Source organism: Brassica napus, chromosome C4 (genome assembly GCF_020379485.1).
Source record: "Brassica napus cultivar Da-Ae chromosome C4, Da-Ae, whole genome shotgun sequence".
Classification (NCBI taxonomy): domain Eukaryota; kingdom Viridiplantae; phylum Streptophyta; class Magnoliopsida; order Brassicales; family Brassicaceae; genus Brassica; species Brassica napus.
The window spans coordinates 59,040,453-59,058,366 of NC_063447.1; the positions used below are offsets into that span (position 1 = coordinate 59,040,453).

The following is a 17,914-nucleotide window of genomic DNA, read 5'->3' on the forward strand; positions in this document are numbered from 1 at the left end:
AAAATCATGATGCTTCAGTCACATATCTCTCTCTCTCTCTCTCTCTCTCTCTCGCTATTGGTTTGGTTTTTAACTCTGGGATCTCTAATCAGCTTCTCTGAAGACACACACACCCAAAAAGAAAAAGAATGCTATATCTTTGATGATCATGTATATAGTGGAATATTCCATTCTACAGCTTTGTGTCCATCTTCCAAGAAAGTCATCTTCTTTCTTTTTTTTTCCTATATTGTACAAAAAGAAGGCTACAAAAGTTTTTGCATCAATGTGTTGTTGTTGTTGTTGTTGTCTCTGTTCAACGTGTTTCTTACTTCTTCTATATCTTCATCAAACACTCTCCTTCCATCTACCTGAGCCTGTTCTTAAACTTGATTTCCACACTTGCTCACTCTGACTCTGAGACTTGTTACAGATACAATCCGGTTGTGGGTTTGCGTAAAAGTTCTCCTCTAGCCTTGGGAACTCACCGGGAAGTCTACCATAAGGAGCTCCAATCCTCCCTTCATGTAACCTCTTCACCTCCGAAGAAAACTCATCCCATGACATCACACCTTCGTCTAAATGATCTATCAGTTTCACAAAATTCAACCTGTGCCATTCACATGACAAAACCTCAGCCAACAAAGCTAAAGAAAGAAAGTAAAGAGAGAGGAACCTGATTCAAACCTGTCTGGATTAATAGTCTTCTTAAACCCTTCGAACCTCCTATGCCCTTGCACAGCCTTAGCCATGTTCCCATCATACGTATACACAAACACATCGCTCTCCAACGCGACAATATAATCCAACGCAGCCAAACGGTTCTGGTACGCCTTAAACGGCTCCAGCTCCTCTTCAGTCGCCAACGTCGAATGAGAGAAGACATTAGGGTACTCTTCTCTGAACGCGTCCATGCTGTTCCCTCCGTAGATCTCTCCAGCGACTATGTAAACCGTCGTGGAAGATGGATACCCCATGGCTTTTAAGAATACAGCCGCTTCTCGTGGAGACATGGGACAGCCTCCTTGGATACGCCTCTCTCTGCTGTCGATCTCTTTCTCCTTCCAGTGCTTGACATTGTACCTCATGATCCTCAGCTCCTCGGCTTCTTGGCTTGTGAGGTTGTGGCTGCATCCCGTGAAGGCGAGCATGTCTTTCTCGTATCTTAAATGGAGAGCGATGAAGGGTTGGCTGTTGTTTCTTAACCGGTTAACTAGTACTTCTCCAAGCTCTTCGATCTCCTTGGAGTAAGCAAGTGCCTGGTAGTTAGCGCGGCATCGAAGGCGTTGGATCGATGGTGGGAGGCCGTTGTTGGCGAGGCGTGAGTCGGTGTGTGTGAATTTTATCACTTTGTGTTTTTTCAGCAAAGGTAGCATCTCGGTTCTGTAGTAGCTGGCTTTGGACCAGGAGACGGGAGCCTTGAGGAGAGGTCTCATGGCTGCGTAGCGTGGAGGTAAGTACTCGGTGATGTCGACGTCGTCTTTTAGTACGTTCATGAAGTGTCTCCAGTCGAAAATGTCTTTGAATGTGCTGGGGTCGGTCCAGAAAGACTCGTGGTCGAGGAGAGGGAGGACGAGGGTCGCGTTCATGATCTTTGCTGCTGCGACCATGTCACATATCTACATTTTTTTTTTTAATTTGGGAATCAGTAAAGAAGGTTTAGAAAACAACAAGAAAGAACTTTGGGAGGTTTGAAACTCACTCCGGTTCTCATCTGGTTTAATCCGCCGTTTGCGTGTACTAGAAGATAACCATTGGTTTTCCTACGTAGCCCTGAGCCAGACACAGACACATTTCAGAAAAACATATTGTTGAGAGAAACTGAACAAATGCAAAGATAACAAGAGCTTGCTTACTTGAATGGTTCTTGGGACGTGAAGCACACTGGCGATAGTTTCCGCTTTCTGGTTTTTGCCATATCTCAGGAATCTGTAACACACAAAAACGTTAAATGTAAACTCTAAACAATGGTTAATGTAGTTAAAGTTCATAAATTACAATCCTTTTTAACAATAAAGATAGTTCCTTTAAGTCTTCTCCAACAATCAAACATTCAATTCACTAAAGCGTTTTTCGAATGAATATTCATTCAATAATGATAGTGGCAAGAGGTCAATGGAAACTGTAGAGGAAGTGTTTATCAACACCTAAGCAAGCTCTTAACCGAATCCTTAGAAGAGGAGGAGTCCACTTTTTTTAGAGTTTGTGCAAAAAAGAATCCTTAAAATCCTTTGATAAGGATTGATCCTTACACTGTTCACGGGTCCCATTGACTACGTGGCGATCCGTGAATGGTCATTTTTTTTTTTTTTTTTTTTTAGAAAAATCTAAGATTAATCTGAAATGTCCTTGTGAGAAGGATTCCAATGAGTCTCATCATTGCGGATGGTCTAACGAAGGCTGCCTAAAACTTCCATTTGACTTATTCCTCGTCAAACTTCATATAATGATATCTCAGAGAATGCATAACGAATTTTGATTGGCTAAAGTCATAACGATTAGTTAATTTAATGATATCATCACTGATGCAATCAATTGAGACATTCCGAGAATCACACGTAAACATCTACCCCACTTTTTCCTTTTAGAAAATTTCTCGAGAAAACGAAAGAAAACAGAGTTTCTGTTAAAAATTCGATCTTTACTCAACAAAAACAGAGGAAATTTTGGATTTTTCTGGGTTGTGATCAGAAAGCTCATCACTTTAAGAAGAAAACAAAACTGATCACAAGCGTTGATTGGTCAAATGACGAAACAAATTGCAGACCTTTTTCTCGGGAAAGTGAAAAAATTCTACGCGAAGAGAAAACAGAGGAAACAGAGTAACATTTGGGTTGTTCTGGGTTTTGATCAGATAGCTCGAAACTTTGATAAGTGAAACGACGAAACCAAATCACAGATTTGTGGGTGTTCTTCGACTCGTCATCAATCAGAAAAATCACAGATTTGTTGGTTTTTTCTCGGGAAAGTGAAAATTTTCTATGCAAAAAAGAACAGAGGAAACAGAGTAACATTTGGATTGTTCTGGGTTTTGATGAGAAAGCTCGAAACTTTGATTGGTGAAACGACGAAAACAAACTGCAGATTTGTGGGTTTTCTTCGATTCGTCATCGATCACAAAAATCACAGATTTGTTTTTTTTTTTTTCTCGGGAAAGTGAAACTTTCTATGCATAGAAAAAGAAAGAAAAACTCACGGGAAGCTTCTCAGAAGCAACGTTCTCCGTCATCGCCCTTTGAGCCATCGACCAATCTTCATGCAACGCCCTAACAACCACGAGCTCGTTCAAATCCCTCCGGTGCACGTGGCCGCTCATCAACGAGACTCTGACAAAGAGAGAAGCAACGACGAGAACCATGAGGAGCCCCAAGATCCTCCGCCCCACGTTCCTCCCGAAGAACCCAACCGCCGATGATGATCCTCCGCCACCACCGTCGCATAAAAACGGCAGTTTCAGCAGTTTCCCGCGGAGAAGGTACCGAATCGTGGGGTGGTGGTGGTGGTGGTAGTGGTGGTAATGGGATCCGCTGGAGGAGGAGGAAGGTGAGGAGCACGCGCCGTTCGTTCCGACGGTTGCGGCGGCGTCGACGTCGTCTAAGTCCGGCGAGGAGATGTTGACTATGTTGCAGTAATCTGAGGAGACAGAGGGTCGCTCGGAGGTGGTTGTGGTGGTGGTTTCGAGGGAGTCTCCGATACGGCGGCGTGTGATTGGTGCAACGGCCAATGGGTTAGCGCCGGCCGTTGACATTTCGCCGCCTGAAGAAGGAAAAAAATCAAAGCGCCAAAGATGAAAGAAACGTATATTTAGAGAGAGGGAGAGAGAGGAGAAAGTTGGTTTTTTTTTTTTTTGTTTTGTTAGTGGTTGACCATGTTATCGTTTTTTTTTTCTTTCGTTCTTTGTGTATTATAGCCACCGTGATGTTCGGTGAAGCTGAGAGGCGTTCAAGCTTTTCTAAATCTCTCTCTGTTTCGTGTGTTATGTTATTTATATATACGTGTATTTATCTCTATTTATATATGGTTAGTGTGTGTATTTTGGATGTGGGACTTTCTATCCCTAATCATTTATTTATGGAAATACGAACTTTTGATTTTTATATTTGTTTCTATAAAAAGAACTAGGGGAATAATTTGGGTTACAGTTTGGTTTCGGTTGGTTTTTTTTGTTAACAAGCTACTTCAAAATAAATAATTGTTTTAATTACTTATTATGTTTATATGGAAAATTTGATACATTTAAATTAAAGAAAACTTGTTTTTATACAATTTGGTTTGGTTACACAAACGTTTTCAAATTTGTTTCTTTTTTTTTGTTTGTTTAACATGGATCAGTTTTAACTATTTTTGGCTTGATTGCGGGTTTTCACCCACTCTTATATTGTATTTTGCTTCTTTTTTTTTGTTAATCTTGTTCGTGTAATTTTTTTTTAGTTATTACGTAACTTCAAATATTTGATATAGATAGTGAGATCAGTTTTGGTTAAATATCTTCTCGATGTATTTTTTGAAAAATGTTGGATTAAAATCACTTTATTTGATAGTGCTATTTCTTCTAGCAACATAATATAGTGCTGAGACACTTATCGTGAGTGAATGATTTAATTTTGAAAATCTCGTAACATCAAGTAAATCACCATAAGATGTTTTTTCATAGCTTGCATAACATTGTTAACAAATTCTCAATCCTATAGGTTAAACAAAATTAAATATTTGGCTTTTTATTTTAAATGGTGATTTCCTTGAAATTGTTTAAAAGAATTTGCTTGAATATATTGTAATCAAATTAAGAACATTTTGCGAAGGAACTAAGAGCATTACCAATTCGCAGGGCTAGGCATTTGACCAGTTAAATTTGATTCGATTCATTATTCGTTTCGATTCGATTCGAAAATTTCAGATATCTGTAAACTTTCGAAGCAAATCAAATACTAAAAATCAATATCCGTTAAAATCGAAGCAAATCACAAATATTAAAATTTTGGGAAGAGAATATCCGATCCGGTAATATATAAATACATATATATCTTGATTATATTTAAATTTTTAAATGTATAAAATTATATAATTGTTATTCTAACATATGATCTGACAAATTCTATTCACATTATTATTTATATAAAAATATTACATGAAAGGAAATGAATAAATTTATGACAATTGTAATTTTTTTCTTAATTTTTTCTTATTATAATTGCTAACTAAGTTTAAATTTTTTATAAAATATGTAGATTCACTATTTCTTTTGATTTTTATTTTATATATCATGTAAAAAAATATTTTACGAAACAAATTTGTATCAAATTTTAAAGATTATTTGCATTAATCAAAACATATGAAATATCTGTAAATATTCGTAAATATCTGCAAATATCTATTTATTTTTCAGATATCCGTTTTTCTGAGTATCCGTATTCCGAAGCAAAGCAAATCGAAAAATTAGATATCCGTGACATACGAAGTAAATCACAAATACCTTCAAAAACCCGGATATTAGATCCGTGTCCAAACCTACCAATTCGTAGTGTTCTTACATTCACATATGTGATTCGACTTAGTTACCAAAACATTAATATTTTATGATAAAGAAAAAACTCTTAGTAGTTAGTAGTGTTATTAAAAATAAATCATATTTTAGTGTTTATTGTTTTTACATTATCTCCGACTGTACTAATTGTCATTACCTCACTAACATGACACATGTGCCACGCCACGCATACCGCTCGCTTCCCCTTTGTTTCTTTTTAGTTTGGAAAAACATATTCCAACTTTGTTATCATTACCTCTTTAAAAAGTATTTTCTTTTGGTATTTAAATTTCATCTAATTTGATTTGATTAAGAATATAAAATGTTAAACACTGAATTAATCTGTATCATGTGGTCCCAAACCTTAGATTTGCCGCCAATATAACTGACACGTAACCCATAACCACATACATAACCCTCCTCTCTGATGCTACCACGTGGTTACATTCCAAACACTTTGCGGATCTCAAGCCGTTCGGCAAAAAATCATCAGCGGAAAATTCGTTTTCTGCATATTCGTTATGCATTAATGGCCGTTCGATCCGAACCAGACGGCGGATACACGATCTCTCTCGTTCCAACATGTGAACTTGTCATTTGCGCAAGTAAAGTACCATTTCATTTGTACGTTTGTTCACAGATCGGGTTATAGAAAAATGCAAAGACGGCAGAAGTACTGATCAATACGATTCATTTTATACCCATTGTTTAATGATGTTTTGAATTTATCAATATTATCATAGTGCTCTTCTCTTTGAGGATGTGAACATGTTTACTGAATGATATTAGTTGTTAAGTTTTCTAATCACAATAAATGTTTAAACATTTGAGTATTTGACGTTAAATGCAAACCGAAATGTGCTTTCTAAAAACAGCTAGTCATAAAGAAACGAGTATAATTGCATTTCTTAACGCAATAAACTGCAATTACAAGAAGAAAGCGTATAAGCTTTAGTTTCATATAAACTCCTATTATTATGGGATTTAATTTATATTAAGAATTATCAAAATTTGAAACGCTACCTCAAAGTGATTTACTTAGGTTAATTGTTTCTTGAAGAAACCCTAGAGCTAGCTGTTGGAAGTTGAGTACATAAAAGATTTTTTGTCAAAGGATAAAAAGATATAGACACGCTGATTTATTCCAAAGAAACAAGTGATGGGTATAAAAATAATATAACAAGAACTATGTTGAAACTTGAAACCGAGCGTTAAAAAACGTAGAAATTTATAAAAATATGTATTAGCTGCTACATTGTAAATGAATCAATTGGAAAGATATCGTTGCTAGGTGTAGAAGGGCACAGAACAAAGACATGTGCAAGAGAAAGCCGGTGTGACTAAGATGATCTTTGCTATAGTTCCTTGTACCATCGATCATGTTCTAATCTAACTCTATTTGCAGTTTATATTAGTGGACAGCTTTAAAAACCACTAATGCCCACCTGATTGTGCATCATTTCTTATGTTTTAATAATTTATGCATTGAATTTATTATCTTATAGTATCGTTTAACATTTAATCTAATATGTATAAGTTTCAAAGCTATATTTTGATGTTGTGCATTTATGAAAAGACCGAAACCACTAAGATAATGAAATTCGGTCACATATCTCCCGTTCCTAGATGGAAATATGTATGCTTAGTAGTAACTATTATTGGTTAGATTTTATTAGATAATGACTTGGACTGATTAATATTTTAGAGCTCAACCTATGAAAGGCCGTAGGTTCATTCATTATGTAAATTGATAGATATCCCTTAAACTCGTGATCAAGAGATTCTGTAGTCTATTGGATCAAAAATATTTCCAAGTGTTTCACCTTTCTGACACGCGGATTCATTCTCTGCATCAAGCGTAACCATGATTATATAACCAAAAATATCGAGTTAAGCCATATCTTTATACTCCAGAGATTAAAGTCACATCCTCATTGAACTTTTCAATTTCAAACATTTATGTATGTTGGTTCATGTTCGAACACCTTATATTGGTTAAAGTTAGGTCTTTTGCACTTTGATATCGTGTAGACTTGTCAAGTTTGGAGGAAACCTAAGTAGTAAAATAGTTTCTCTCATCTTATTAACTTAGCCAATAGACTTATTTATACAAATACATAACTTGTCTAGCAAGTTCTTTACATAATAGAATAGGAAGTCTAACTTATACATTAATGCTAACTTTCCTAATAGTTACATGGAAATATATTTTAGGTGATCTCGTAATCACCGAGATCTCCTAATACCCTCCCGCAAGTTCATACGTGTTACCAATATTAGATTGGACAATCATCAAGTCGTCTTTATGGTGTTTATACCCCCACCATAGGGTCATCAGTGGCGTTATACCTCGCCAAGGTCATTGATTCAGTGAAGAAAACTGTAGTAGTTGCGTCTCTTCATTGTCTCATGCAACCATGTGAACTGAACGAACCCTTCTGATTCATGCTCAAAGTACACAGCAACATCATCAAAACATCACTCCGTCGGATCCGTATATATCCATCGGAATCTTCAATCTTCAATGATCTTCGTGACCACCATCAGATTTGTAGTAGATAGATAATCACATGAAGATCTGAAAAAAATATTTCACAAGTGAATATGAACGGACCGTCAATGATCCATGCTCATAATCCACGTAGTGAGTGTCTTTAAACATTGAAATACATAGCCATCTTGTAGTATGAGACTACTTATCTTTTCTTCTTCCTCTTTTTTTTTTTTTTTTTATAATAGCAAAAGTAAACCAAAAGAAAATAAATCAAAGAAGAAGAAAACAAAAAACCATAATTATGTTAATCAAACTCGTCGTAACATATAAAACTTCAAACGTGAAAACCAATTTTTGTTTTTTTTTAGAAAAGAATAAGAAAACCATAACCCACACGATATTGGATCTTTGGCTATGATACCATGTCAAGTTTGGAGGAAACCTAAGTAGTATAAGGAGGTGTTATTGGTTTATATATTTTGATTGATTTAGAAATCCATATAGTATTTATAAATCCAAGTAAAATATGCAAATCCGGAGGTTTTTCCTCAGATTTGAGTCTTTGTATTTAATTCAAACAAATTCATTCAAATCCATTATAAAATCAAATATATTAGTAAATCCGTACGATTGAATAACACTTGATTTGATACAGAATTTATGAATCATTAAACCAATAACACATGATTTTAATACAGATTTGAAAATCATAGAACCAATAACACTAGATTTAGTTCGGATTTTCAAATCCATTAAAATACAACAACCAATAACCCCTACTAATAGTTTCTCTCATCTTATTAACTTAGCCAATAGACTTATTTATACAAATACATAACTTGTTTAGCAAATTCTTTACATAATAAAATAGAAAGTCTAACTTATACATTAATGCTAACTTTCCTAATAGTTACAGGGAAATATATTTTAGGTGATCTTGTAATCACAGAGATCTCCTAATAAGACTCGCAAACTAAATGAAATCTTCCCCAAAGTCCGTATGAGGTATGAGTCGTGTTCTAAACTATGGGAGTTGTGTGTAGTATATTAGGTATAAACCACTTGCTTTTGAAACATTATTAGTGGTGGAAAGAAACCATTATGAAAAAATAAAAACAAAACGAACAATCCTAATCCATGTATTCATTAATTGGAGCACCAAAAATCGAAAGCTTGTCTGAAACTAGTTTTATTCAATCCAGATCAAACTAAAACAAATAAACCAAAATAATTTAAAATTTTATTTGTCAAATTACTATATACACGTACAGTCAAAACTTAGAGGTTTGATTTTTTTCGTTCAAGCAAAAATTAAGATTTACTCGAAGATTTTTTTGACTAATTAATTGTTATCACATAAACACGGTGGTAATGACACTTTTTAATTCGTTAAAAACAACATTGTAGTATATGTTACCAAAACTATGAAATTGAGTAATTATCTAATAAATATCTGATTTTTTTACTTTAGATAGTGAAATCTGTAGATGATTTTTAACTATAGTTCAATTTCATTTTGAAATTTGGATCATAAATAGTTTGGTTTGGAACACAAAGCTCGCCTCACGTTGAAGCCGGTGATCGCAGTGCATCAACAGATTCTCTCCAGACGTCTCGGTTCAGCTTAGCGGTAAACTGTTTAATTCTTTCATACTTTCCTCTTTTTAGCACGCGATAGGTCAGCAACAACCAAGAAAAAGTTTTTTGTTTTGGTGCCTACTTCTATCCAATTCCGGCAAAGTAATCCAAACGCCGTCAACTTCGATTTCACAGGTAAAACAAAAATAAATCTGGTTCTTCTTTTACTCTTGACACTGATTGATTCGATGGAAAGAAAAACAGAAACACAGAGCTCGCTTTACGCTGGAGCCAGAGATCGCAGTCACATCAACATCAACACATTCTCTTCATACGTCTCGGTTCAGCTTAGCGACAACTCTCTTGCTGTTGTAACTGACTTGATGGTTGGAATATAGGTTTTGATTCAAATTCAACTTTTAGTAAAATATCTGTAATTTTCAAAAAAGTTAGTTTAGATTAGTTTTTTTCTTCCTTTAGTTCAGTTTCATTTTATTTTTAGGAGGTGGTATTGGATTCAAAAATTTAATTTATTTCGAAAAAGTCAATTGAAAATATAAATAATAGATTTTGAATAATTTTAAATGATTTGATGAGGATTTAATGATTTTTTCTAAATTTTTCCATTTTAGATTTTAAAGGAATACAATTTAATTTGATAGAAACCAATTCGTTTAAATTTCATGATTTTTTTTTGAACTTTTGTATAAAAAAATGCACAAACAAGGACCAATTTTTTTTACTGATGAACATAATAAACTCATAATCATTTCTATACCATGTAGATAGAGAAATTCATTTTAAAAAGTGGAATAAACACTTTACTAACAAAAAATAATAAAAAGCCAATTAGTTACATATCATATCACTATATAAAGATGTAGAAATAATGCTATAAGATAATATAATTTTTTTTCTTCCATGTAATATGGATTACAAACATATACTTTTGTCATTTTGATAACGACCATTACATTTCCAAATCTATAGTATCAATAACTTTGACGTCCATATCTAATAAATAAATTATGTAAAAAATGATCTTCAAATCCTACCTTAAATCTGAAGAATTGGTTCTTTACATTTTATAATAAAATTTCATTAAATTCTTTTTAAATAAAATTACCATGAAATCCACAGAAATTGAATAACACAAATATTTAATAGAATTATAAAATTAGTGAAATGAATAACACTAAAATTTAAAAATATTTTAGTAGAATGATTTCAAAAACAAAATCCAATAACATAAGAATTGAAAAGAATTGATGAAATACATAATTGAATAACATACAAATTTAATGAACACTTCGATTCATTCAAATTTAATTGAGTTTTTAAATTGAATACCTCCACCTTAGTTTTCGATTATACTCCCTCTATTTCGTAAAGAATATCATTCTAACATATTTTTCTTGACTCATAAAAAGTGTAATTCTACATTTCTAACATAAATTTTCATAATAAATCTGTTTTTTATCCTTTTAAATAACTAACATGTGTTTAGTTAAATCATTTTCATTTAAATATTTTACAATAAATAAAAGTACATTAGTATATTTTTATCATTGTCTTAATCTGCGTAACATTAATATATGTGTTAAAAGAAAGGCAAAATATTTCAAATCAGATCTCATACTGACTATTTTGGTTTGGTTTAGTTCAGATCAGACCGGTTCGGTTAAACGAACAACGTAGAGATAAAAAGGATATTTTAGACAATTCACCTTATCTTATTTAAATTAGGAGAGAGAGAGAGAAAGAGATAGGTTTAACTCAAAGATATCGCAAAACCCTAACAAAAAGGAAGTCCCTTTGTCTTTCTTCCTCCACTCTCGATTGATTCCAAACACTGCGACGAGAAGACATGGACATGGAGACGGACCAAATCTACCAGATCGATGTCGGCAATCTTCTTGCTTTCAATCCTAACCACCGTTTCTCTTCTGCCCCTTCTTCAAGGTTCGTCCTTTTCTCTCCTCTCGTGTTGAGCTCTTAGGCGGCGGCTTGATTTAACTGTTTAGACGTGTGTTTGTATGCTTAATTGTTGTAATCTTATCGATTGCTGAACAAAAGAGAAAGTAAAGTTCGCATTTTTTTTCTTGCAAAGCTGTTTCCTTTAGCTTGTTAAGTCTGAGTTTGTTCTGTTTTTTTTTTTTGTTGATGTTTGTTTTTTTTTTTAATTTAAATTAGGGAGGAGCTTGTGAAGGAATGTGTTACAGAGGGAACAAAGCTTGTTCAGGCAATAGCTGACACTCTTTTTAACCTTCCTTCTACTGAAACTAATGATGGCCCTCTCGTCCAGTTGCCTCCTCCTACAACTAAACTTCCTAGAGAGAAACATGTAAGAATAGCTGATCCTCTCTTTGTACTCTTCACTATCTCCAGTTCACTATCTCCAGTCTCATGAGACTATATATACATGATAGATGTTGTTATGTGATTGGGTTTATTAAGTTTGCGAAATGAATGAGAGCATGTTTGTTTTCGTATGAGTTTTCCAAAAGACATAACAGCAGATTCTAGAATCTTTGTACTACAAGCATGATGCTGACCTTCTCTTTTTTTCTCTACCAGCTTCCAAGGCCTAAGCCTCCTACAAAGTGGGAAGAGTTTGCTCTCAAGAAAGGTATAAAGCTGACTTTTGAGTTATTTGTTTTGAGGATTGAAAGCTTGATTTTGTTCAGTGTTTTACTCTGTTCTAAATTGTTTTTTTTTTTGGTTATGTTTCTTAGGTATACAAAAGCGGAAGAAGGACAAGATTGTGTACGACGAAACAACTGATAAGTTTAAGCGTCGCCATGGTTACGACCGTGTTAACGATGATAATGATATCCCCATTATTGAGGCAAAGGCATCAGATGGTACGTCTTGTTAATGAAACCATATATGCAATTATTGTGGCAAATACATTGTAGAGTTGCATTTACAATTTCTTTTGGCTCAACTGCAGAGCCAGGTGAAGATCCTTTTGCCAAGAGACTGGATGATAAAAAGAAGAGAGTCGGAAAGCAAGAAAAGAACCGACTAGAGAATCTGAAGACAGCTGCTAAAGCTGGTGCTTTACCAAGGTATATAACAACTTTTTCGATTAGTATTACAAGCTAATAGTATCATAGGACCTGTCACATAGTTTTGGATCTAAATGGGTTTAAATACATTATTTTTGCAGCCATGTCCAACTAGCTGTGACCGGATTGCCCATATCAGGCACCAAAACTCAGCCAAAGAAGATTGGAAAGGAGGCACTTGGAGATGTAGCTGGTTTAGCTGCTACTTCAACCGCTAGTGGTGGAAAATTTGATAAAAAGTTGCCTGGAGAAAAACCTCCTAAGAAGCAGGGCAAGCACCACAAGGTAATTCACAGATAATTTTTTACCGTTCTTTTAGTTAATCTATCGACGATTTTTTTTTCTAATTTGTTTATTTTTTTTACAGTATTTACCAGTTGTACCAAGGTATGGGTGGGTTGACGAGGAGAAAGAGCAGACTAATAAAGTACTTGGCAAGTTATTGTCAAAGCATTCACATGAGATCCTCAATGTTGGAAAGGTAAAACCCCGAAAAAATACTTCTCAGCTCTCTCCTCTCTAGTTTTGGTCTCTTGCATCTGATACTAATCAGTTGAATTTGAATGTGATTTAGGCGATAAACATGTACAATGACAAGAAGGAGAAAAAGAAGTCAGGAAGATCAGACAAGTTGAAAGCTAAGAAAGACATCACCAAGAAGAAGCCTTATGCCAACAAAGCCAATTGAAGAGACTCTCTCCACCTTGTTTTATTTACTTTGTCGCTTATCTCATAACAAGAAAAAGTATTTACAAATTTTGTGTGTTCTTTATCTGTTAAAAGGGAATACTCTTATATTTTATGTTATATTTTAATCTTTTCGAACACAAGAGTTAGAAGAGCAATCTTCTTAATCATTTAAAGAAGAGAAGATCAGTAAGCAAACTTATATCAAAGAGATAATACCAAAGAGCAAGAGGAATAGACTGTTTACAAGCAAAGTATCTCTCAGTGACTGTTTACCTTGCTTTGTAATAATCTTTCCTGTCAAAACCTGAAAAAGCATAAAAAAGATCATATTCTTTCAATAGCCACCTCAAAGCCCACTTCAATGTTCTTGTCAGATCCGTATAGGATGGGGTCATAATGTGTTACGTGTGAAACGGTTGAGGGTTTCACCCACCTCTTTGAAAGACCACGTGTGAAGACAAAGATTGACCCAGAATGATTATTGCACATTAAAGGTCAAGTTATTGAGACTTATTAAGTTTGTTTGCCAAGACAAGCAAACCACAAAGGAAGTAAAGTCTATGAAAACAAACACACACATTCACATAGTAAGTTCAAAGCCTATCACATGGAGACATATCATCAACTTATCTTTTTAAATAATAATATGAATACCATAATTCTATTGTGACAGAGTAAGATCCAATGAGAGAGAGCACTAACCGACATATCCACCCTTGTCCGCATTTTGAATTTTCTCTCTCTCACACTTGCAAAGTTTTTTTTTTTTTTTTTTTTTGATTAACCTGGAGAGACTTCCAACCCCAGGGGCCAACCCCTCGCGGCGCGAGGCGTACCATTTGGTACTATGGGGAATTAGATACCCCAATTGCCTGGCCAGCGCATCGAACCCGCGTGTTCCGTATTGGTGTTTTTTATTTCCCCTCGAGATCATCTGGGCTTAAGTACTCTCTTGCAAAGTTTCAATCTTCCATGGCGTCCACAGTGAATCTCCTCTAAGTTCCTCAAATCTATTTATTCTCCACTTCTCCTCCTTTCCTTCCTTCAAGCTCACCAAACCATGGCTGTCTCAGTGCCATTTCATTTTCTATTCTTTCTCCTTCTTCTAGACAGAGCTGTTTACTCGTCTTCAGAGTATTTAATCGGTGTCGGAAGCTATGACATCACCGGCCCCGCCGCTGACGTCAACATGATGGGCTACGCGAACTCCGATCAAACCGCCTCGGGGATTCACTTCCGTCTCCGCGCTCGTGCCTTCATCGTCGCTGAGCCTCAAGGGAAACGCGTCGCGTTTGTGAATCTCGACGCGTGTATGGCGTCTCAGATCGTGACCATCAAAGTACTCGAGCGACTCAAGGCAAGGTACCGTACGACAAAAGTATAATGATCTCTAAGCAGAGTGTTTGCACAGTCTGTGTTAAAAAGTCTTGTCTTCATTTTTTGGTTAGATATGGTGATCTTTACACAGAGAAGAACGTTGCCATAAGTGGGATTCACACTCACGCTGGACCAGGTGGTTATCTTCAGTATGTTACTTACATTGTCACCTCTCTTGGATTCGTTCGTCAGTCTTTTGACGTTCTCGTTGACGGCATTGAGCAAACCATCATCCAAGCTCACCAGAGTCTACGTCCTGGTTCTGTCTATGTCAACAAAGGTAAAATAGAAACCCTCTCTTAGGATCAGAGTCTCTTCCTATTAGTTAAACCACTTAAAAAGATCTAGCCATTGTGTCAGAGGTCCCCAATAAGACGAAACTAATATTAAATGATGTGGTTTCGGGCGTGGAGGAATTACGGAACCTTATGGCATTCAAAAATATAAAAATATAAACCACTTTGTGTGTGTGGGTTGATGATTAGGTGATCTTTTGGATGCTGGTGTGAACAGAAGTCCTAGCTCTTATCTCAACAACCCTGAAGCTGAGAGGAGTAGATATAAGTACAACGTTGACAAAGAGATGACGTTACTCAAGTTTGTTGATTCACAGTTGGGACCTATTGGTAGCTTTAACTGGTTTGCAACTCATGGGACTTCCATGAGCAGGACTAACTCTTTGATAAGCGGTGATAACAAAGGCGCGGCAGCACGTTTCATGGAGGACTGGTTTGAGAATGGTCAGAAGGTTTCAGATAGTTCAAGTAAAATCACTCGGCGTGTATCTACCATTGTTTCTGATCTGAACACAAACCGTGAGTCTAGTCAGATCCTTTCCTTGAGAATTACTTACCTAATGTGGCAAGTCTATGACAAGTAATTTTCTCTTTTCAGACAGCAGACTTTTGGACATTGCAGCTTTTTATAAGTCATCTAAAGGACAGTCTCTTGATGCTAAGATACGAGTAAGGAAGGCTTCAAAGCGTGCATTCGTCTCCGCCTTCTGTCAGTCAAACTGTGGTGATGTGAGTCCAAACACTCTCGGCGCGTTTTGCATAGACACTGGTCTGCCTTGTGATTTCAATCACAGCACCTGCAATGGAAAGAACGAGCTGTGCTATGGACGTGGACCCGGGTACCCTGATGAGTTTGAGAGTACACGAATCATTGGAGAAAAGCAATTCAAAATGGCGGTGGGACTATTCAACAAAGCTACAGAGAAGCTGCAAGGGAAAGTTGGTTACCAACATGCTTATGTAGATTTCTCGAATCTTCAAGTCACTGTTCCTAGAGCAGGTGGTGGTTCTGAGACGGTGAAGACATGTCCAGCTGCAATGGGGTTTGGTTTTGCTGCTGGAACAACTGATGGTCCTGGTGCTTTTGATTTCAAACAAGGAGATGATAAGGTATAACTAAAGCTTGTTAAGACTATCATCTTTGTCTGAATCTTTCTTTTCTCTAACAAAAAGAATCTGCTTCCTTAAGGGTAATGCCTTTTGGAGATTAGTGAGGAACGTGTTAAAAACTCCTGGTCCGGAACAGGTTCAGTGTCAGAAACCAAAACCTATTTTACTTGACACTGGTGAGATGAAGACACCATATGACTGGGCGGTGAGTGGCTCTATCATCTGTTTCCTGAAAATTGATTTTAAGTATTTGAAGCTATCTTTCGACCCAAAAAAGTATTTGAAGCTATCTTTCCTTTTTGGAACACAAAGTATTTGATGCTATCTTATATATGAGCTCTGTCAAGGACTAGCAACTAGATTATTCCGGGTTTAGGTAGAACCGCAACTAGATTATTCCGGGTAGAACCTAGTCGTTAACAAATAATTAACAAATTATTGATTTTTTGTATATTTTACATTTATATTAGATATATTAGTTTTTAAATTTAATTATAAAATTGTTTTGATGAGTTATAAAAATTAGATATATATAAATAAGATACTAGACAAATTTGTGGATTTCCACTTACATTATTAATTTATTATCTTTTTAAAGAAATTTAGACCATTTTAAATTGATTTAAACCAATTTAGACTATTGTAACCGATTTAGAACTGTATAAACCGATTTTCATGGTAGATTTTTAGAAAATCGTTTCGGTTATGACCCGTTTTGATGCTAGCCAATTTTTAGAACATTGGAAGCTATAGATTATTGACGTTTTGTTAATTGTTTGAACCGTGTAGCCTTCGATTCTACCGGTTCAGATGCTTCGCATTGGTCAACTAGTCATCCTTAGTGTCCCTGGAGGTATGTCATTGACACTCTCTAGTGCATACTTTAGCTGATTAAAACGCTAATATCTGAATCTATGGACACAGAGTTCACAACAATGGCTGGAAGGCGTCTTCGTGACGCTGTGAAGTCATTTCTCATCTCTCTGGACAGCAAGGAGTTTGGCAACAACCTCCATGTCGTAATCGCTGGCCTCACCAACACGTATTCTCAGTACATTACTACTTACGAAGAGTACGAGGTTCAAAGATACGAGGGAGCTTCAACGCTATACGGCCCTCACACACTCACTGCTTACATCCAAGAGTTCAAGAAACTAGCCACAGCTTTGGTCAACGGTCAAACACTCCCGAGTGGGCCCCAACCACCCGACCTTCTAGACAAACAGATCAGCTTACTAGCCCCTGTGGTCGTGGACTCTACTCCTTTAGGAGTCAGCTTTGGTGACGTTAAAGCAGACGTGCCTCCCAAGTCAACGTTCAGGAGAGGTCAACAAGTCAACGCGACGTTTTGGTCAGGATGTCCACGTAACGACCTGTTGACGGAGGGATCTTTCGCTGTGGTGGAGATGCTGCGTGACGGAGGGAAGTGGGTCCCAGTGTATGACGATGATGACTTTAGTGTGAAGTTTAAGTGGTCGAGGCAGGTGAAGCTTAGCCCTGAGAGTCAAGCCACGGTGGAGTGGAGGATACCAGAGTCGGCGGTGGCTGGAGTTTACAGATTAAGACATTATGGAGCTTCGAAGTCGCTGTTTGGTGCCATCACAAGCTTCTCTGGTTCTTCTAGCGCCTTTGTAGTTGTATGAAATTTAACCTAAAGTAATATAGCGTATCACACACGCATTCTCCATTTGGTAAACAAAGCTACTAAGAGATGCCCTAGTTTACATCTTATAAGTCATCACCACACAACCATCACCACACAACCATTTAAAAAAAAACACACCATTTGATTTAC

At 36.1% G+C, this 17,914-nt stretch overlaps 3 protein-coding genes across 3 annotated transcripts; 2 read left to right on the forward strand and 1 right to left on the reverse strand.

The window, feature by feature from the left end:
• Positions 1 to 118: 118 nt before the first annotated feature.
• On the reverse strand, positions 119 to 3,962 carry LOC106402984 (O-fucosyltransferase 19). The gene is made up of 5 exons (XM_013843804.3): positions 3,176 to 3,962; positions 1,836 to 1,908; positions 1,682 to 1,752; positions 667 to 1,598; positions 119 to 589 (listed from the first exon to the last, which is right to left on the reverse strand). Exons 1-5 carry the CDS (start codon positions 3,725 to 3,727, stop codon positions 328 to 330), a joined length of 1,890 nt encoding a protein of 629 aa, XP_013699258.3. The 5' UTR covers positions 3,728 to 3,962; the 3' UTR covers positions 119 to 327.
• Positions 3,963 to 11,333: 7,371 nt separating this feature from the next.
• LOC106402346 (ribosome biogenesis regulatory protein homolog) lies at positions 11,334 to 13,473 on the forward strand. Its single transcript, XM_013843059.2, has 8 exons — positions 11,334 to 11,537; positions 11,769 to 11,919; positions 12,153 to 12,204; positions 12,311 to 12,439; positions 12,529 to 12,646; positions 12,748 to 12,931; positions 13,014 to 13,127; positions 13,221 to 13,473. The coding sequence occupies exons 1-8, from the start codon at positions 11,443 to 11,445 to the stop codon at positions 13,332 to 13,334; spliced, it is 957 nt and encodes a 318-aa protein (XP_013698513.1). The 5' UTR covers positions 11,334 to 11,442; the 3' UTR covers positions 13,335 to 13,473.
• A 676-nt stretch (positions 13,474 to 14,149) lies between these two features.
• LOC106406144 (neutral ceramidase 2) lies at positions 14,150 to 17,913 on the forward strand. The gene is made up of 7 exons (XM_013846746.3): positions 14,150 to 14,698; positions 14,785 to 14,993; positions 15,199 to 15,528; positions 15,608 to 16,119; positions 16,199 to 16,324; positions 16,909 to 16,972; positions 17,044 to 17,913. The coding sequence occupies exons 1-7, from the start codon at positions 14,397 to 14,399 to the stop codon at positions 17,760 to 17,762; spliced, it is 2,262 nt and encodes a 753-aa protein (XP_013702200.2). The 5' UTR covers positions 14,150 to 14,396; the 3' UTR covers positions 17,763 to 17,913.
• The last annotated feature ends 1 nt before the right edge of the window (position 17,914 follows it).

What these genes read in the sequence shown, in the direction of transcription:
- LOC106402346 (XM_013843059.2), top strand. Translation starts at nt 11,443, where the DNA reads ATGGACATGGAGACGGACCAAATCTACCAGATCGATGTCGGCAATCTT. An exon ending in AACTTCCTAGAGAGAAACAT is followed by an intron (nt 11,920 to 12,152) that starts GTAAGAATAGCT and finishes TTTCTCTACCAG; the next exon opens with CTTCCAAGGCCTAAGCCTCC. An exon ending in AGATCCTCAATGTTGGAAAG is followed by an intron (nt 13,128 to 13,220) that starts GTAAAACCCCGA and finishes AATGTGATTTAG; the next exon opens with GCGATAAACATGTACAATGA.
- LOC106402984 (XM_013843804.3), bottom strand. Translation starts at nt 3,727, where the DNA reads ATGTCAACGGCCGGCGCTAACCCATTGGCCGTTGCACCAATCACACGC. An exon ending in TTGCTTCTGAGAAGCTTCCC is followed by an intron (nt 1,909 to 3,175) that starts GTGAGTTTTTCT and finishes TGTGTGTTACAG; the next exon opens with ATTCCTGAGATATGGCAAAA. An exon ending in ACGTCCCAAGAACCATTCAA is followed by an intron (nt 1,753 to 1,835) that starts GTAAGCAAGCTC and finishes TGTCTGGCTCAG; the next exon opens with GGCTACGTAGGAAAACCAAT.
- LOC106406144 (XM_013846746.3), top strand. Translation starts at nt 14,397, where the DNA reads ATGGCTGTCTCAGTGCCATTTCATTTTCTATTCTTTCTCCTTCTTCTA. An exon ending in TCAAACAAGGAGATGATAAG is followed by an intron (nt 16,120 to 16,198) that starts GTATAACTAAAG and finishes TGCTTCCTTAAG; the next exon opens with GGTAATGCCTTTTGGAGATT. An exon ending in AGACACCATATGACTGGGCG is followed by an intron (nt 16,325 to 16,908) that starts GTGAGTGGCTCT and finishes TGAACCGTGTAG; the next exon opens with CCTTCGATTCTACCGGTTCA.